At 28.9% G+C, this 21,701-nt stretch overlaps 3 protein-coding genes across 3 annotated transcripts; 2 read left to right on the plus strand and 1 right to left on the minus strand.

Annotated features, from left to right (window-relative positions):
• Positions 1–83: 83 nt before the first annotated feature.
• On the plus strand, positions 84–9,672 carry LOC122523938 (phosphatidylinositol 4,5-bisphosphate 3-kinase catalytic subunit delta isoform). The gene is made up of 10 exons (XM_043645924.1): positions 84–845; positions 989–1,447; positions 4,142–4,576; positions 4,653–5,083; positions 5,202–5,495; positions 5,581–5,859; positions 5,934–6,203; positions 6,289–6,603; positions 6,677–7,139; positions 7,234–9,672. Exons 1-10 carry the CDS (start codon positions 702–704, stop codon positions 7,363–7,365), a joined length of 3,222 nt encoding a protein of 1,073 aa, XP_043501859.1. The 5' UTR covers positions 84–701; the 3' UTR covers positions 7,366–9,672.
• Positions 1,566–3,884, minus strand: LOC122523939 (protein Spindly). Its single transcript, XM_043645925.1, has 6 exons — positions 3,506–3,884; positions 3,090–3,384; positions 2,841–2,961; positions 2,463–2,754; positions 2,234–2,390; positions 1,566–2,161 (listed from the first exon to the last, which is right to left on the minus strand). The coding sequence occupies exons 1-6, from the start codon at positions 3,772–3,774 to the stop codon at positions 1,589–1,591; spliced, it is 1,707 nt and encodes a 568-aa protein (XP_043501860.1). The 5' UTR covers positions 3,775–3,884; the 3' UTR covers positions 1,566–1,588.
• A 602-nt stretch (positions 9,673–10,274) lies between the features above and the next one.
• On the plus strand, positions 10,275–21,491 carry LOC122524218 (ABC transporter G family member 30-like). Its single transcript, XM_043646357.1, is given in 24 exon segments — positions 10,275–10,621; positions 12,448–12,682; positions 12,956–13,266; positions 13,400–13,598; positions 13,673–13,811; positions 13,885–14,218; positions 14,313–14,444; positions 14,683–14,911; positions 15,310–15,415; positions 15,629–15,800; positions 16,117–16,217; positions 18,079–18,176; positions 18,271–18,319; positions 18,588–18,637; positions 18,734–18,873; positions 19,015–19,185; positions 19,310–19,548; positions 19,625–19,795; positions 19,962–20,130; positions 20,202–20,429; positions 20,502–20,637; positions 20,716–20,821; positions 20,910–21,010; positions 21,114–21,491. Coding segments are annotated over 24 exon segments (3,897 nt in total). The 5' UTR covers positions 10,275–10,516; the 3' UTR covers positions 21,290–21,491.
• Positions 21,492–21,701: the final 210 nt, after the last annotated feature.

Genomic DNA, 21,701 nt, shown 5'->3' on the forward strand with positions numbered 1-21,701 from the left:
CTTACCATAAACGATTTCCATGAAATGTATCCATGTATCTATCTATGGTCTATTTGATTACATGTAAATATAACCTAAGTTTTACCCTTCTGTCGTTAAATTATCTGTAAATTGTGCTTGCTTTGGCTCGCTCGCTCAACGCAACAAATAATGGATGACTTGTGTTGTTATTTGCAAGGAAGATTATTGCATGTAGACGAATATAAATAGTAAATTATTGATTAAACCAAATTCCTTAAGTTTATATCAAAGCAAAGGATGAAATATTTAGTTATTTAATTAGTTCTAATCACGAAGACGTAACATTGTTTTGGATCTCGAATAGAAAAAGTGACAGTGTGTTGTGTGGTGTGTGTACTTTTTCAACACCATAGGTTGTATATTTTGTTTCTATAGAAGAGTGTTATAAATTAATTCATTAATTACTGATCAATATGTGATTGACGTCAAAAGAAAGAGAAAAAAGAAAAAAAGAAAAATAAATAAATATTAAATGATCATTAGAAAATATCGTTTAGATTTCCTCCATTAAAATGGGGGGAGATAATTTACTTGACATAGAGCTCATGAAATTATGTAAACCAGATAGGGGATGTATTTGATAACTGGCAATTTAAAATCCAACATTGTTGTTGTTATTGTGCCTGAATAATATATATAGCCTTGTTCTATGTGCCTAATGCACTAATACATTTTTCATCATGGTAAATAAGCCAAACACGTACAGTTACGATTTTTGGGCAATAACACCGACAGAAGTCGTTGAGCTAACATGCCTAATGCCCAATGGTGTGTTAGTCCCACTCGATACAAATCGTAATGCTATATTGGCTGAAATTAAAGAAGTAAGTATTTTTCTCCTTCTATAGTTCTTTGATTTCATTCATTATAGTAATTGATTCATTTAAGTAGAAAAATGGTATAAGATTTCAAAGATATTTTCTTAACAGAGTCTACGTTAACGATTAAAAAATTATGTATATTTAAGGATCTTTGGGACGAGGCTAGCAAGTATCCCCTTCATGGAATATTAAAAGATGCGCAATCATATGTATTTTCATACATTAACACTAACGCAGAAGCAGAAGAACTGAGAGATGAATCAAGACGTCTTTGTGATATTAAACCATTTTGTTCTGTATTAAAAGTTATTGAACGGGAGGGTATAAAAAATGATAGGAATTTAGACGCCCAAATAGGTCATATTATTGGAAAAGGATTACATGAATTCGCTGCCTTAAAAAATTCAGAAGTCAATGACTTCAGATGGAAGATGCGAGTGTTGGGTGATGAAGTTGCTCGTGCTAGACAAAAGAAATCGTCTATGGAGAAAGTACAATATCAGTATCCGTTAAGGTTAGCTCCAACTCCTGAGATACCTAAAAATATTGAATGTCGACTGAAGGATGGAAATCTTGTTCTCGTTACGAAATTCAGGAATTCAGAGGTATGCAATAATTTTTATATTATAAAAATAAGCATTAAAAAGTACAAAGCTATAAAAAAGATTAGTTTTACATATTTTTTGAAAGTAGAACTTTTCATTCGCTATATCACTGCAATTATTTTTAGTCTTTCATTATTATTATTATTTAGACGATTTAGATGAAGAAATATACATAGTCTGATATGGTTTACGAGTTTTCTTTTTATCTTCACTTAGTTTCTTTTTTAACGTCGAATCGTTGTCAGATACATTTTTGGTATCTTTGGTAAATTGTACGTTTTTCTTAGATTTTTGTGTTTCTTCGATTAAATTTAAATTAGTTGTTTCATTATGAGTTGTTTTATTAGGACCTAATATTGCATCATTCTCCGTTGTTTTGCATTGTCCTATGTTTGCATTCCCTTCCAATTTTGTATTTAGAAATTTGTTGCTGCCACTGTCAAGATGATTTTGATCAGCATTTGAATTACATTTGATATCTAGATTATCAGTTTTTGTTTGTAACACATTTATAGATTTTGGATTATTCATTGACGATGTATCTTTGAATGACATTAATTCAGATCCATTAATTTCCATATTTTTCATTTCTTGTTTATCGAGAATATCTTTATAATTAATTTTATGCTGTTCTATCGATTCAAAAATTGATTTACAATCCGAAGAATATGTGTTTTCCAATTCCAACTGACTTTGAATAGCCGATAATTGTGTCTGCAAAGTTTAACGTTAGAGTTAATTATACATGTATAAAAATAGTTTTATGTTTAATTAAAAAATATTTACTTCCATGTACATCGCTCTACACCGCCAATATTGCATTTGTTTGGTAATTTTATTTTTCATTTCAATTTGAAACAACATATCGACAGAATCTCGTTCAATTTTTTGATTCAATTCTTGGATTTGCTTTTTTTTTTCCGCCAGTAACTTTTCCAGGTAGCTGAAGTATTACATATAATATTTTTTTATACAAATGCACAACATTTTATTTTGTAAACAAAAATATGCTTACCTAAACGAATCATCATTTGTTTCTTTTTCAACTTCTTGAATTTCTGATAATCTTTTTTCTAAATCACGAATTCTATTTTTATATCTATTTATTAATTCGTTATCATCTGAAAATGTATTCATACACTCGTCCCATTTTTTCAATAATGATGCTTTTTCTATTTTAAAAGAGTTAATTTCTTTACATTTTGTTTCATATGCTCGCTTTAGATCATCATATTTTTTTTTTATTGCAGTCGCTTTATTTAATGTCAGCAGATACCGATCTTCGACTTCAGCAAACAAAGAATTACCTGGAATAGAATTACAATGATTATTTTATCTTCTTCGATATTTCTTCCTTTTTTCCTCATGTGTGATAATTAATTCAAAAGATTACCTTTGCATGTTTCACTAGCAGGAACAATTTTCAATGTTTCTAATTCTGAGCGACAAATAGCTAATTCTTCACGAACAGTTTCTAGTCCTTCAATTTTTTCTCTCAAATTATGTTTGGTTTCCTATATAATAAAATATAGTTCCTTGAATTAATTTTTTCATTACGGTCTAAACAAAAATCTCAACAAGAGGCTTTAGCGTATTTAATTTTAGATGCATAATTTTTTTTCTACAAAAATAATATTCGTACTTGTAAAATTTCTTGATGTTCAACAAGTTGATTTTTAAGATCTTTAGCATAATCTTCAGTATCCTCTCTTTTTTGTTTTTCATCTTCTAAATTATATAATAGTTCTTGGATCTGTTCTCTCAACGGTTGTAACTTGTCTTCGATATCGTCGGTTTTAAATGATTTATCTTGCTGCTGTTTTACTTTAAGTTGGTGCAATGATTCATGTAATTCCTTATTTTCTTTTTCTTTCTTATTCAATACTAATCCTAAATCGGCAAGTTGATTTTCATACACTTCTTCATTTTCTCGGTTTCTAAATATTAGAAAAAAAATTAAAGATAAAAGAGTAAATCAAAACACATACATAACATTATTATAAACATTTTAATATAATAATTAATTTATATATATTATAATTGCATATGTTTATTTACTTTTCTTGAATTTTATGTATTTTTTCTTGTGCTTTCTCTTTTTCCTTTAATAGCAATTGTTCCAATGATTCATTAGCTTCTTGGAGTTCCCTTTGCATAGCCTCAGTATGGATAAGTTTTAATTGCAATTCGTGTAACTCTTGACGATAATTTTCATTTTGTTGTTGTAATTTACGACAATCTGATGCATTTCCATCCAAAGTCTCGCTTAAATATTCACTTTTTGAGTTTATAAAAGCACTCTCATCAGACGAAATCATGTCAGACATTTTGAGGTTATGTTTATGTTTTTCTCAATGCCAGCGTTTGGCGGGAAACAATGGAAGATATTTGAATTTGTAATGCACTTTAGATGCACTACGTTAATATTTAATTGAAGAGTTTATTTTATCAACAATAACATAAATAATACATATATATATAAAATTAAATGAGAGGTACAACTATTTGTTAATGAATATAAAATATAATAAAAGCATAATTATTGTATTTAATTATAATATATATAAATTAATAGTTTATATGTGTGGTAGATTGAAAAGTTTTTAGCTTAACATAGAAACAAATGTTTTTTATATATAAATTATGTTTTTTAATATATTGTATATATATTAACAAAAATTTATTATTTTTTAGACATCTTTCACGTTTCAAATTCCGCATTCTATTACGCCGTACGAGCTATTGGTACTTATTTTAAATAAGAGAGCGAACACAATGATGTTAAGAGGGGAACATCCAAATGACTTTATACTTAAAGTTTGTGGTCAAGAAGAATATTTGATTGGAGAATATCCTCTTATACAGTTTAATTATATTCAAGATTGTTTAGCAAAAGACATTACTCCGACGCTTATTACTCTCAATGTAGATAGTGTATCGTTAGATCAGGATAATGGTCCTGAGAATCCAGACGTCGATGCACTGCAACGCACAAGACCTTCCTTTTCTACGCTTACACTTCGCAAGAAAGGCAAACATATTTCTGCTTGGAAGATAGATGATCAATTTACGTTCACTGTAAATGGTATTTCTCGACTCAACTGTGATGCTGCCCATCGGACAGTAGAGGTATTACAAAAATCGTAATTAATTAATTAAATTAACTAGTAGTATTATTTAATTTGTTCAAATATTGTATATGTAGATTGGGTTGCAAGCTGGCCTTTTCCATGGCGGGAAGTCATTGTGCGAGAGTCAGAAAACCAAAGAAACTATAGTAAGCTCTGATGGTAGTTGCGAATGGGAAGAACCTCTTAGATTTGATATTAAAGTTAAGGATATACCTCGAATGGCACGTTTATGTTTTGTCTTGTATGAAATTAGTAAAACTTCAAAAGGCCTAAAGAGTAGAAGACTGGTTAAGGATTCTAAGCAGGAATTCTTTATAAATCCTTTGTGTTGGGCTAACACAACTATATATGACTTTAAGTCTCAATTAAAGACTGGAGCAATGACATTATATACATGGACATATGCAGAGGATATGCAGAGCGATGATTTACTTCATCCTTTAGGAACAGTAGTATCAAATCCACATATTGATAGAGCAGCAGCACTTATGCTGACCTTTCCTAAGTATGTTTATGCTGACCTTTCTTTTTCTTCTTCTTCTTTCAAACTACGTTTATAATATAAATCTTTAATATTTGTTGAAATATTTGAAAAGATAAAAAAAAATCAATTTTTATTACAGTTATGGAAAGGAAAAGTCTGTACTCTATCCTACTCCAGAAAAAATGGTTGAATATGCTAGAAAATTACGTGAATCCGGTAGCGAAAAAGTAATGCAAGAAGAACCAAATCAAGAAAATGATATTAATAAGTTTCAGCAATTAGAACAATTAAGATCTTTGGCGGATAGAGATCCCCTACATGAACTTCACGAACAGGAGAAAAAAATAATGTGGGCATTAAGACATCACTGTCTTCATGAAATTCCAACAGTTTTGGCTAAATTATTGCAGTGCGTTGAATGGAATGATCACAGGTAACGTTAATTATTTAATATCAATTTTATGTACTTTAATGGTCAAAGATTATATAAAATTTTATTGTTGTCGTTATTTTTTCAGAGAAGTAGCAGAAGCTACAGCATTAGTACAACAATGGCCAGTGTTGCCAGTAGAAAAAGCATTAGAATTATTGGATTATGCGTATGCCGATCAAAATGTTAGGAGTTTTGCTGTACGTTGTCTTTTTGATGTCAGCGATGAGGATTTGAGTTTGTACCTTTTACAATTGGTTCAAGCATTGAAACATGAAAATTATTTATCGTGCGATTTAACTGAATTTCTATTAGGACGTGCTCTTAATAACCAAAGGATAGGACATTATTTGTTTTGGCATCTTCGGTTTGTTAATATTTTATTGCTGCTTGTATACGCTTGTGTAAAAATAAAAATTAATTAAACATTTTATATTTCAGGTCAGAAATGCAAGTTGGTTCAGTTTCCGTTCGTTTTGGTCTCATACTTGAAGCTTACTGCAGAGGTAGTCAACAACATATGCGAGCACTTTTTAAACAAATGGAGTGCTTGGATAAGTTAAGATGTGCTTCTGAACAAGTTAAAATGAAAAAAGATCGTAAAGTGGCACTACAAACCTTTCAAGAATATATTCAAGAACCTCATTCTCAAGAAGCATTATCCAATGTTCTCAATCCATTAGATCCAAGCTTTAGGTGGAAACATTTAAAGTAAGCTTTGTAAAAATTAATATTTTGTTAAACTGTATTGTATGAATTATTTTCTTTTAACATTTTCTTTTCTTTCTATTTTTAGAATAGAAAAGTGTCGAGTTATGGATAGCAAAATGCGACCATTGTGGCTTGTATTTGAGAATGCGGATCCGTTTGGCGAAGACATTTATTTAATACTTAAACACGGCGACGATTTGAGACAAGACATGCTTACGCTTCAAATGTTAAGAATCATGGATAAACTATGGAAAAGAGAAGGTTTAGATTTACGTATGAATCCGTACGGTTGTATATCTACAGAAAATAGAGTCGGAATGATCGAAGTAGTTTTAAATGCCGAGACTATTGCTAATATACAAAAGGAGAAAGGAACATTTTCTGCTACCGCCGCTTTTAGGTACATTTTATTGCAGATATGAACCTATTGCAATATATTTAATTTTTTATACTATCATCGAATAATTTTTTAGGAGAGGTTCATTGTTAGCTTGGTTGAAAGATTATAATCATACGGAAGCAGCTTTAAATAAAGCCATAGAAGAATTTACATTAAGTTGCGCTGGATATTGCGTAGCAACATACGTTCTTGGAATTGCTGATAGGCATTCTGATAACATTATGGTTAAAAAGACTGGTCAATTATTTCACGTTGATTTTGGTCACATACTTGGACACTTTAAAGAGAAATTTGGATTTAGACGTGAACGCGTACCGTTCGTCTTAACAAACGACTTTGTTCATGTAATTAATAAAGGACAAACTAAAAAAGGTCAAGCGGTTGAATTTCAACGATTTCAAAGTCATTGCGAACAAGCTTTTTTAATTTTGAGACAGCACGGTGGTTTAATTCTTTCCTTATTTGCGATGATGATATCTACTGGACTTCCTGAACTTTCTTCAGAAAAAGATCTCAATTACTTAAGGGATACTTTGGTATTTAATTTATATTTTTATAATTAAGAAAAGAAATATTGAAATTTTTGTTAAATTAAATTAGTAATCTTTCTTTGTTTTTTTTTAATTGCAGGTATTAGAAATGTCTGAAATTGAAGCTCAAAAACATTTTAGAAGTAAATTTGACGAAGCGCTTTGCAACTCATGGAAAACTTCGCTTAATTGGGCTTCGCATAATATGGCTAAAAATAATAAAACGATATGAAGAATTACATTAGAAAAGGAACGATATTATTTCAATGTGTTTGACGATAGTTAGAACGCAAAGTAAAAATGCTACGGATCGCAGCAGCATATGGCAGTGTAAAGTTATTATCGGAGAAAAAAGAAAGAAAGAAAGAAAGAAAGAAAGAAAGAAAAAAAAACAAAAACACTTTTTTAAAAGGTGGTAAAAATCAGTGAAAGTATGCCGGTTTTGAAAAAAAGAAACGATTGTCGTCAAAGTCAATGTACTAAGAAGTTGTGAATGAGACAGTATTTACTACTACTACTACACGCAATGAATACGTATAATGACATGTATAATGTTTTCAAATCGAAACTGTTACAATGTGTGAATTCGCAGTCTATGGAATGAGGAAAAACAATGCAATTTAGGCGAATGCACTATTACGCTCTCAGTCGTCATCAATGAACGCGATAACCTATTAAAAAAAATGCAAAAACAAAAAAAAAGAAAGGAAAAGAAAAGACAAAAAAATACCTAATAGTAAGAAATAATACAACACACCGTGGCATATATTTTCAGAGGCTGATGTATGATACATATCATTTCTTAACATAGACAGCCTATTCATAAGTTTAACAATAAAATTATCTTTCATTTGAACAAATATATTGCTTTGAATTTTGTATTAAAAAAAAAAAGAAAAAGAAAAAGAAAAAAATAATTTCATTAAAAAATTGCTAATAAACTGGTTGGTAGAAAAGAATTTAAAAAATCACACTACACTACACGCAGCGCCTTTACTATGGTGGTACATGCATAGAAATTTGACTAGATGATTACTACTGTTTAAAAAATTCAATTCTATTACGCATAAAGGCAATAAGTACATTCAAGTATATAAAAAAAAAAACTTAAGGATTCTTACACATAAAGGACGATAAAATAGAACAAAATAAAGAAGAAAAAAAGCTATTGTATTTTTATTACTTAGTAGTTGACAGTAGTACAGAAGTTAATAATAATATTAATAATAATAATAATAATAATAATAATAAAAAAATAATAATAATAATGATAATATTTTATCTTATTATTTATAAAAAAAAAAAAAAAAGAAAAATCACTTTCTGAGAATTATTTCTTAATGAACGTAATATAAATTGTGCTATGCAATAGTCAGTGATAGTGTGATAATTCAAAGCAATATTTATTATTCATACACAAATTATGTTTTAAAATATAAATTAAATTTATAAGCGGATTATTATACCACCACAATCAACATCATCACCATCATTACCAGCACCATCGTCATTAACACTACTACCATCATCCACCAGGGTTATTTCTGCCGCTCTAGGTCGACGTGGCGACCGTCTCAGGTGCCAAAAAGAAAAAAAATAATAAAAGTGCCGAGAGGACCATTATTTTTTGTTTTGTTTTCCTTTATGTTAGCATAATTTTATACGTCTTTTTGTTTTTTTAATGCAGGCGTGCATAAGGAACATGTCTATTTTTTTTTGCGTTGCCTAAATGTAAGTTATTCATATTTTTTTTCCTTTTCCCTCATCCACCCCTAAGTAAGTTCGTGATAAACAATTGTTGTTGTCGTTGTTGAACATACACTGACTTTTTGGAAGATTATTGCAAATGTCAGCAATTTCCTTTCTTTTTTTTTTTCTTTTTTTTTTTTTATTGAATAGTCTAATCGAATGTATTTATTTCTTTATACAGGGATGCATTAAATTAAGCTTAAGTAAAACATATTCTTTAAGAGACACATTATTACGAATAATGTATAATAATAAGCAATGATTACCAATGCTTTTCCTACCACCGAATGTTGGGAATTCTAATGATGGCCCTTTTGAAAGAAAACAAACAAAAAAAGAAACAATATATGTGGACTGAACATTAATTATGTTTTTATATCAAACGATCTAGAATCTCCGATCGAACGTTTGCTTACGGTTACTGTCATCTCGTAATCGTGGAATATCTCAATCCGAGATATTCATGACAATCATAATTAAATACATTTGTTGTTGCCATTACGAACAATGCGAACTTAAAAACTGCAACTGCAGCTGCAACTGTAATTGCAATTAAAACTTAAAAGAAAGAAAGAAGAGAAGGAGAGAATGAAAGAAAGTAAAGAAAAAGTTGGATTAACCAAATGAAGAATTATGTTGATAAAAGATAAAAATAAAAGGAAAACGTTTTTGTTTTTATATTTAAAAGCCGTTGATGTTAAAAAATCGGTTGTTTGAAAATGATGTAAATGATAAATAAACATTGATCGAACGTCGACAAAATTGCGATGATCGCTATTGAAATAGAAAATTGTTTTTTTTTTTTTTTTATTAATAATTTATTATATTTATAATAATTATAATGTTATTTTCAAAATTTTATCCTATTGATATTTAGTAATTTTATAGTATAGTAGTAGTAGTAGTAATAGTAGTAGTAGTAGTAGTAGTAGTAGTAGTAGTAGTGTAGTAGTAGTAGTGGTAGTGGTAAATATTATTGCGCGTTCGTAACTATCTTATATAAGATTAACAAGGACAGAGGCGTTGCAATATACTTCTACTTATACTTATAAACACATCAGGCTCGTATTCGTACTCGTTCTTTTTAAAATAAGTGAATGCGTGCGCGCGTGAACAGTGTCGTCGTGAGGGGGATTGAGAGGGTATATCACTCCTTCCTTCTTTGAATGTTCAAAGAGGGACACCTGGGTTTTCCATCTTCTTCAGTGGCACTCGAGAGCTGATGACAGCTGCGCGTCTCATTCATAGGTTTCTGAAAACCACAAACTTAACGAAAGTCCATTTGTTTTTGATTAATTGTTCTAATACCGCAAAAAATAATTAATGATCCAAGATCGTTGTGTTTTTTCTTTGATTATAGAAAAAAGAAGTCTTTTTTTTTTCTTTTTTTTTTCTTTATATATATTATTTATTTATAGGGAAGATTTATTACCTATGCAATGTTCGATGTTAAACAAAATTCGGATTTCTTTTGAATCGAATAATTAATTAATCAGATGAAATTCTATTATCTTCGGTGATTAATTCGGACGATCGTGGAAATGTCGTTTATTAAAATCGTTTGATTACTTAGTGGCGTCGTTTATATTTGAACAGAAATAGATTTTAGCAAAGTTTTTGATCCCTGGTGCAGTATGACAGCATCCGAGGAGACTGAACCATTGATACCAGCAACGAAGGCTTCTACTTCTAGTAGCAATAAGCAACAACAAAGAGTCTCCTATCATTCGGTTTTGTTCGTAAGTATAATTTAAAAGAATAAAAAACATTCTTGTTAATTATTGATAAAAAAGAGAATAAAAAGAAAAAAAAAGAAATTAAAATTAAATAAAGGAAAAAGAGAAAAATAAATAAAAAAATATATATTGCAATTAAATTATATTTTCATTTTTTGCAGTTAAATTAAATTGTTTCCATCGATCGAAGAAACAATGTATCTTAACGTATGTTATATACGTAAATATATTTTTATCTAGAAGAAGGATTAACTGTACTAGCATATCGTTTTTCTAACTCTTATACTGATTTCTGTCTGGGTTTGTTTTCTTCGGTTGTTTGCTATGAAGATATTACTTACTATTTACCTTTTTAATGTATCATTTGACGCATTATCTCGACTTAATTAGACGTATACTATTTTTTTTATGAATTAGAACGTTGTACGAGCGTGTATAAATTTTCAAGATAAACTAGTTAATTCAATTTCACAATGTAATTCTATACGGTAACTACTGTATGCGTAAGGTTTCTCCTCTTTTATTGATTACCATCGATCACATAGCATATATCACACAATCCTAATTCATTTTGTAAATATCTTTAATTTTATTTTCAAACAAATTTTATTATTACTCTAATTATACGGGATACTTTAAAATAATTAAACACGTATTTTCGTTATTAATGATTATCGTTTACAAATTTGTTGCATTGTATTATCAAAAATTTGACAGTATTTTTGTTTCAAGATAATATGAAAATAAATGGACGATATTATCGCTCGTTTAAAAGTTCGTTGAAGTCATTAATAATTGTCGAAATTATTGTGATAAATATTGAACAAATCGTTTAATTTCGAGGGTAAATCTTGACCTGTAGATATTTACACAATTTTATTTAATTTTTTTTTATCTTGGGATATATAAGATTTTAAATAAATCTTGAATTAAACAAATATGTAATAAAACATTTTTACATGCTCGTTCTACACTTAATTTGATAATCTTTGTAACCCTTCGAAAATACGAATTCATTTAATCATACAACGTTATCCTTTATGTTTTAATAATGACTGGCCATTTTTATCATTAAACTAACACCATTTTTATGATATTCCCTTATAGTCATTTTATCGCGTAGATAAAATTTATGAATAGTTATTTTTGAAACAGCCTGTATATTCCATATAAAAAGTAACAAAAGAATTATGTGCAATTATGTTTCAGAAAAAGTCGATTTTGTTTAACCGTTGAGAATTGGAATTTTTCAAGACGCATTACGTTCTGCATAGGTTTTCACGTAACAGACTAGTTTAATTACATAAATGGGAGTTATGTGTGCATATTAACATATTAGCAATCTATCGCAATATATCAATGGCAAGAGATTTTTATTATATTTATATTCTTTTTTTTTTAATAAAAATAATATTCGAACAAATAAACTATTTATCGTTATACTAACAGTGATCGATTATATTTTTAAAAATATCTCACACATTTTAGCATGATTTTTATTTCTATGCATGTCATACCTTTCTCGTGCTAATGTCTTTGAATAATCAAGTATATAAGAAATATAAGTAAGTATACACATGTAACACTTATCAAACGATTTATGGAATTGATTAACGAATCAAGAAACACTTTTCAACACGTATTAATATATTCTTCAATAAATAGTCGAATTATTACATTCAATTTTATACTCAAACAAAATTAACACAATTATTTGTACGGAGTTTGTTGTACATTTTAAACAAAGTTTCATATAATTCCAAAGTGTATTGTTAAAACGAACTGTACTATCATTGTTCATATGTAAATATTGTTTTTTTTTTTTATAGGATAACAATGGACAACTCACGCCGGAGAATGAATGTCCAGAAACGATTATACGCATGGAACCTATTTTTCATTCATCATTAAAAACATCACAAATATATAATACTCCTAACGACAAAATAACATACACGTGGAGTGACGTAAATGTTTACGTTACCGCGAAAAAGGATAAAATATGGGACAGGGCACTTTTTAAAAGTAAAAAGCCTGTTGAACAAAAACACATACTGAAAGATGGTACGAATTCAAAATATAATTATCTATATTAAATTAAATTGATTTATATATTATTTTAATCCTTTCGTTACGACATAGTTTGATAGGAAGTATCGTTCCATATAAATTCGCTATCGTCTCATGGTACTGGCTATGAACTTATGGGACAACCTAATATTTGCATCGCTAGTAACGAAAGGATTAACATGACTTCAAATTTATACATATATTTAAAATAACAATCTAATCGTTCGATTTGTAATTTATTTTTTGCAATTATGGATAAATACATAGTATCTGGAGTGGCCTATCCTGGTGAATTGTTAGTAATCATGGGGTCATCGGGAGCAGGAAAAACAACCTTGTTAAATGCGTTAACATTTCGATCCGGTCCAGGTGTCATAGTTTCAGGATTAATGGCAGCCAATGGTAAAAAAGTATCATCCCAAATTTTAACGTCAAGGACAGCTTATGTACAACAGGACGATCTTTTTATCGGTACATTGACTGTTAAAGAACATTTGCTATTTCAAGCGATGGTTCGAATGGATAAACACATATCCACTGAACAAAGGAAGAAACGAGTGAACGAGGTTATTAACGAGGTAATTAATCAGGGAAATGAATTTTTCTTTTTATGCTAATAAAATATACGTAGATTTGCGTGATAATCAAACGTATAAATCATTAGATCGTTATCTATTTTACTTAATGAAATATTTTCTATCGCTACTGCAGCTTGCTCTAACCAAGTGTAGAAATACGATCATTGGCGTACCAGGTCGTATAAAAGGGCTTTCAGGTGGTGAAATGAAAAGATTATCTTTTGCATCGGAAGTTCTTACAGATCCACCTTTGATGTTTTGCGACGAACCAACTTCCGGGTTAGATTCTTTTATGGCGCATCAAGTTATATCTGTTTTAAAAACGTTGACGGGTAAATTTAATATTCAATTGTATCCTCATTTGACAAATAAAGAACAATTAATATTTATTCAATATTATTTCTAGCACGTGGAAAAACTATTATCACGACGTTACATCAACCATCCTCGGAATTGTTTACCCTATTCGATAGAATTCTCTTAATGGCTGAAGGAAGAGTCGCTTTCATGGGTACAACTACGCAAGTTTGTGACTTTTTCAAAACGTAAGTTCAATTATTTATCAAATTGATCAACTTTCGAACGTAATTACAACGTCTACAACGAATTATGTTACAGATTGGGAGCTGCCTGTCCTAGCAATTACAATCCAGCTGATTATTTCATTCAAGTACTTGCTGTAGTACCCGGTAGAGAAGATTCATGCAAACATTCGATTAACACAGTTTGCGATACGTTTCAAAAAAGCGAATATGGAATGAAAATAGCATTAGAAGCTGAAACGGTGAACGGGGAATTCGAACATTCCTTAAAAGAGGAATTATATTCGAATAATACTAAATCACCTTACAAGGCTTCCTGGTGTGAACAATTTCGTGCTGTATTGTGGAGATCTTGGATAGCAGTGATCAAAGAACCAATTCTCATCAAAGTCCGCCTTTTGCAGACTATTGTACGGTTATTTATCGATATTATTTATGAATGATAATAGTAATCATAATAATTAAAAAAGAAAATAAATTTATGTTTGTTTGTTTTATGTTTAGCTAGTTTCTTTGTTAATCGGCATCATTTATTTTCATCAACGGTTGGATCAAGACGGTGTAATGAATATCAACGGTGCACTTTTCATATTTCTGACCAACATGACTTTCCAAAACGTTTTTGCTGTGATTAGCGTAAGGAGATTTAATTTTTATTCGTAAAGTTAAAAATTATTTACTTTGTATCGGTTTTATATTTTTTATATATCGATGACCTCTACATTGATAGCATAAGATATCGAATAACGGTATATCGTATATCAAAGAGAATGATGCATGAGCGACCGTGAACGCAACTTTGTTGCAATGATAGAGGAGCTAATATTTTTCTTTTCTTTTTTATTCTCTTTCGTAATAATAATTTTCTTTGCAGGTATTTTGTGCGGAACTGCCGATATTTTTAAGAGAACATCGGAATGGGATGTACCGCACGGACGTTTATTTCATTTGCAAAACTTTAGCAGAAACACCGATTTTCATAGCTGTACCTTTGATATTTACCATAATCGTTTACCCGATGATTGGTTTATATCCCAGCGTGGATCATTTTTTTATAACCGTAGCCATCGTCACTCTCGTAGCGAACGTTTCTACTTCATTCGGTAAGCGAACATTAAATGAACGTTTCAGTAATTAAATAAATAAGAGAGAATGTATAGTTGAATTTCTATTGCAACCTTGCATATCGTCGGCTAATTCAATCCGTTAAGAAATAAGATAAAAATATTGAAACGTAAGTAGAGTACCACCTTGTGTTTCGATCATTTTCATAGTCATAATATATATTTTAAATCCTTGTAACTAACTATATAATATGTTTTATAGAAACATGATCATATATTTATTTAAGTATTAATTTTCTACAATGTAATAATTACTTATACAAACATAATGAAAAATATTATTACGCGTATCGTGCATTATTTTATGCATTATTATATATTTTTATGCATTTTTAATATAAATAATAATTTAAATTGTAATTAATATATATTTTTAGGATATCTCATTTCGTGTATTAGCACCAATGTTTCTATGGCACTATCGATAGGACCTCCGGTGATAATACCTTTTCTATTGTTTGGTGGATTTTTCTTAAATGCAGGGTAAATAAATCAAATAAATAAAACATGAAATAAATATTCATAAAATGAAATATACAAATTGGAATTATTTTGAATTATTGCATTGTAATATTCGTCTTGTTTATCTTTTTTTTATTCGCTTGAAAAAATATAAGGAAAAAAAAAAGATAGGACAAATAAATGTTACGATTCCTCGGTATTCATATATTTATCTATTGTAATTTATTTTGTTAGATCCGTGCCACCATATTTTGAGTGGTTCTCATATTTGTCATGGTTTCGATATGGAAACGAGGCTCTTCTTATTAATCAATGGGCAAATGTAGATACAATAGAATGTACCAGGAGTAATTCAACCTGTCCAAAGAGCGGACGTATGGTTCTTCAGATTTTTAATTTCAAACAGGTGTGAATACATTTTTTTGTGATATCAATTATTTATCAACAATATACCGTAATCGGTTTTTTACAAAAAGCTAGATATTTTTGTTTATAATCAATATGTTGACTCAATCAATCTCAGTTTAACCAGGTTAAATGAACAAAATGTTTGTTAGATAATAATAAAATAATAAAATAATATTTACGAAGAAAAATATTGTTTAACGTCGAATATAAAATTTTAATTGCATAATAAAAAACCGATCACGGTAAGTTTGACTTTAAGAGTTCTATCGATTAGAAATGCATTTAAAAGATTGTTAATAATAATTCTGTTTTAGGAAAACTTTTGGATGGATATCATTTGTCTATTCTGTCTTATCATAGCGTTTCGTTTTCTAGCGTTTCTCGCATTATTATCGAAGACAAGACGTCCTAGATAAAAGAAAATTATAAATAATAGTAATAAAAAAAAAGAAGAAAAAAAGAAGAATAATTTTTCATCACTGCCTCAATCTACCAATGGATTAATTAGATCATATTCTTTATATTATATTTTGGAAGTTTTAAGTTATAATAAAAAAAAAAAACAAATCAACAACAAAAAATTCCTTGAATACTTTCTCCGATATTGTCTTTATACGTACTTTATGTAAAAAAAAAATATATAAGAAAATAAAATGTAATTTTTATATATAATACAATCGTTTGTGATATAAATTGAATTAAAAATATTGACAGAGATATATTAGAAATATATTAGAAGGAATGAATAATAAATATTAATTAGACGTTTTTTCGATGCTTATCAAAATAATCATTTTTATCGATTCTGACATATAATCACCACAAGGTATGGGCGTGCGTGATGCATTGATCTATGTGTTATTAAAAAAAAGGTATACGCGATCCGCAACAATCCACCGTCATTTCCCGTACAGACGTCTACTACTATCCTTTGATATGTTACAGTATCGTTGCAAACCGGTTACAATATACACCGTGTGACCACAATAAAAAAAAAACCAATAAAAAAAAGGAAGAACTTCTGTTCTTCTTTTTTCTTTTTTTTTTTTTTAAATATTTGTACTTTACTTAACACATCTAAAACGAAATTAACGTTATTCGAGATCGCTATTTTTCATTTACTTTTTAACATCATTATGAATGATCTTTTTTTATTATTTCAATATCTTGAAGAATATTGAAACTAAGAAACGAGAAATATACGATTGTTACCATTAATGAGATAAACGATGAAAAAAGAAATATGATTAGTAATTTCAATAAGTTATTGAATTACAATATATAATCTATCCCAAATACTTATACACTTACGTGGCATATACAGTAAGTGTAAGGTTTCGGTTTTCAATTACCATAATCTGAGTCTCAGACGTCTTACACTTTACGAAGGGATATATAGTTGTTTTTTTTTCTTTTTTTTTTTTCAATCGAAGTGAAAGTCTATTGTTTCTTCTATGCTCTTACATATTTGTATTTATGAGCCAAGTAAAAAAAAAAGGGAAAGAAGAAGAAGAAGAAGAAATGAAAAAAAGAAAAAAAAATAATGTTTAAAATTTTACATGGAGATAATTTTATATGAGATATAAAAAAGGCAAGAAAAAAAAAATATATATATATATATATATATAAATAAAAAGAATACAATTACATTTGGTTTTATCAAAGTCGTCTCAAATTCATAAGACTATCCGCAAATATGATCGAGGGGTTAGCGAAGCATTTCAAGACTCTGGTGTAGTCAGTTCAGTACTCCACACTGTGCTGACACGTTACTTTCCTCTCTGATAGCTCTTGAATTTTTCTAAGGTTTCAAAAGAAAAAAAAAAAAAAAAAAAAAACAAGAAAGTTCAGAATACATATTTCGATAATTGAGATTAAAAAAAAAAAGAAAAAATAATGTTTTCGCACGGATTCTTCGATTAATAATAATTTAAATTTGTGCGCGTTTGTGCGTGGGTGAGATAATTTTGTTACATGCATGACAATGTTGTGTTTAAATGTTTGAGTTTAATTATCATCATATAAATATCCTTACACGACATTTATATTGTACAGATAAGGGATCTAAAAATTATTCGAAAATATTTAATAATTTTAAGAAGTTAAATAAAAATAAGAAATAATAATAATAATAAGATAATAATAATAATCATAATAAGATAATAATAAATAAATAATAATAATAAGAATAAAAATAAAAAAAATAAAATATTGAAGAATTATTTGAAATTTGTGGTAATCATGAATGATCAATTGATAAAAAAATCAACGAATAGTAAAGATTCATCTAGGGCTACACTTTTCTGGCGTGAACTTTCTGTTTATGCAATGGATCGTGATCGAAAAAGTATATGTAAACAACTAATAAATAATGGTAAAAATATATATATATATATATATATCTTTTTTTAAATATATATTCTAAACTATAGTTTTTTTTTTTTATAACGTTGAAATTTTGTTTTTAGTTCGAGGGGTGATCAAGCCTGGAAATTTAACAGCGATATTAGGAAGCAGGTAAAATATTTCCAATAGCTTTAAAATATCGAACAATTGATGTTTGCGAAATATTGAGTTCAGTAAAAGTAAAAGTGCTCGAATTTCAAAATGATCAATTAATTAATTTAAGCTAATAAGTAAATATGAAAGAGCTTTTCAAAAGCTACAAAAGAATATATATGTAACATTTGGTTTATCCTAAAATTAATCAGTGATATTTATAATTGTGGAAAAAATAATTAGATATTAGTAGTATTTTTTAAAATATATCTTTTTTTTTATTTAGCGGATCCGGTAAAACATCATTAATGACGGCATTGGCACTTCGTACAGGACGTAAGTATAATAAAATTTGTATACAAAAATTCTGAATATATTTAATAAATATCTTGAAAGATCAAGCGTAACGGAGACGATTTTTATTTTTTCCAGCTGGTATCGTGGTGCACGGTGATATTCGTGTGAACGGTGTTCCAGTTGGATCATCTTATATGAAACACCACAGTGGGTTTATGCATCAGGAAGATATATTTATTGGAACTATGACCGTTTTGGAACATCTCTGGTTTATGGTTCATATATATATTTAATTAATATTTATCTACAGTATAAATTAGAAGATTTTTAGCGTTAAAAAAAAAAAAACATCGACGCGCGAATTCGTACATATTTTTAAAGATATTTTTTAAATATTTTCTTTTTTTTTCTTTAAGGCTCGAATGAAATTGGACAGAAGAACGCGAACTCGCGATATTCGTGGAAAAATAGATCATTTGTTGCGCGACGTAGGTTTGACCTGCAGAAGTAATATTCGCATTGGCGACAAAGACGATAAAAAGATTTTATCAGGTGGAGAAAAGAAGAGGCTCGCTTTTGCAACGGAAGTACGGTATATCTTTCTTTATCTATTACATTAATTTATAAAATATTCTAGCATCTAATTTTCGAAATTTCTACACCGATTGTAAGTTAATTTATTTTGTCTTTTTTTTTTCTTTTTTTTTTTAGTTACTCACGGATCCAAAGATATTATTTTTAGACGAACCAACGACGGGTCAAGACGCTAATTCTGCTAGCGTTTTGATATCGGAATTAAGAAAATTTGCAGCAAGAGGTCGGACAGTTTTATGTACCATACATCAACCGAGTTCAGCGATCTTTGATTGTTTTCATCGAATTATACTGGTTGCTGATGGAAGAATCGCGTTTGCTGGTACCAGTGAACAAGCTATCCGTTTTTTTGCAAGGTATTTTTTTTTTATACGAATTAATTTGTATGCTCAAATTGTTAGTATTTTATTGATTCTGTTTGGTTGTTCGTAGTCAAGGTTACGAGTGTCCTGAAGCTTACAATCCTGCTGATTTTCTTGTGGCAACTCTTGCAATAGCTCCTGGAGATGAGGACAATAGCAAAAGAACAGCGCAAAGAATTTGTGATGCTTTTTTAACAAGTGAGGCATGCGAGGAAATGGATGTTAACATACAATTGGAATTGCATATAGCTAAGACCTATGATGTGAGAAACTTTACATAATATATTTCTTTCATTGTAATTTCCAGTTGCAACATCTCATTCATCTTGTTTTTTTTCTTTATTTTTTTGCAGTGGAGAAATGACGTTATACGCCCAAACGATTTGTAAGTATTTATTCTCATTGAGAAATATATTATTCACGATTGATATCTTTAATTAGTATGATTTATATTGAAATTTTATTTAAAGCAAACAATTGCAATGTTGGTTGAAACTATTTTGGATGGTCCATCGTGGTTTCATGCAAGTTATTAGAGATCCATCATTACAGCTGATTAGAATGTTACAAAAATTGGTAAATCGACAAATTATTTTATATCGATAATAAATATTAAAATAATTAGCATATTATTGTTTGATATGTAGTGTGTTGCAACGATGGCTGGACTTTGTTTTGTGGGTGCAGTAAATCTAGATCAACTTGGAATACAAGCAACACAGGGTGTTATTTTTATAATAGTTTCTGAAAATGCATTTTTTCCAATGTACTCGACCCTATCTTTGATACCGCAAGAACTACCATTGTTTCTTAGAGAATATCGTGCTGGAATGTATTCTGTTTTTCTTTATTACTTAGCTCGAATATTATCTTTGGTAAATTAAATTCTCTATACAATTGATAAGTAAATTTATTAATATGAAAGATAAATTAAATATTCGATTCAGATCCCTGGGCTAATACTGGAACCTATATTATTTATAACAATAGTTTACTGGCTTTCTGGATTGCGTGCAGCAACGGATGCTGTGATTTTATCTATGATGGTTATTATGTTCACAATGAATGTATCGACTGCTTGTGGTATGTTATTACATTAATGCAACATATATATTACATGTAATGTATTAACCTGGCAATGTAAAAAAATACATTGTTTAGGGTGTTTCTTTTCTGTGGCATTTGATTCTGTACCATTAGCGATGGCATATTTGGTGCCATTTGATTACATTCTCATGATCAGTATGGGTCCTTTTATTAAATTAAGGTAATAACAGTTTCTACAAGAAAGAAATTAATTCAATTGAATATAATTTTTATAATAATTAACATTTTAATGAAACATTCAATTAAAGTACATTGCCAATTTATCTGCATTGGGTAAGATACATTTCATGGCTGTTGCATTCAACGGAGGCTCTTTCTATTATTCAATGGAGTGGCGTACACAACATATGTAAGATATATAAACCCACACACATATACATATATATTATTTATATAAATCATTTATAAAATCTTATGATATTTAAAAATTATTAAACACTATTTATTTTTAGCATGTGAAATTGTTAATGAAGATTTACCTTGCATGACCGAAGGATCAGAAGTATTAGAATATTACGATTTTGATGAAAACAATTTTTGGATAAATATAATATCGATGACTATAATTTATATAATATTTCATATCTTCGGTTACGCATTCCTTCTAAGAAGATGCAGATCGAATTGATTTAATTATGTGTACATAAACATATTATTGTGCCAATATTGTAATGATATAAAATATCAAAGCAAACATTAATCTATATTTATAATGTTTATAATAACAATTACAAATAGTAAAATAGTCATAATCTGCACAAATCGTTTTATACGACTAATAAAGAAAAACAAATAAAAATTGAGATTAATAATACAAAAAATAAATAAATACACCGAAGAAAAAGAAAAATCGTCTTTTTTATATAAACATGTGTGTGCCTTCAGAAATGCATTTAAACATATATTTTAAAAAGGAGTCATTTAAGGCGTTCAAATAGAAGAAAATCTGAGAGGTTTGTTGTTAAATCCCACGATGATCACCTGTAACAAGAAGAAAACTATATTAGTCATACAGTCAAGTTATATAATAGCCTGACATA

This window comes from Polistes fuscatus, unplaced genomic scaffold, assembly GCF_010416935.1.
Source record: "Polistes fuscatus isolate 324 unplaced genomic scaffold, CU_Pfus_HIC Scaffold7, whole genome shotgun sequence".
Taxonomy (NCBI): domain Eukaryota; kingdom Metazoa; phylum Arthropoda; class Insecta; order Hymenoptera; family Vespidae; genus Polistes; species Polistes fuscatus.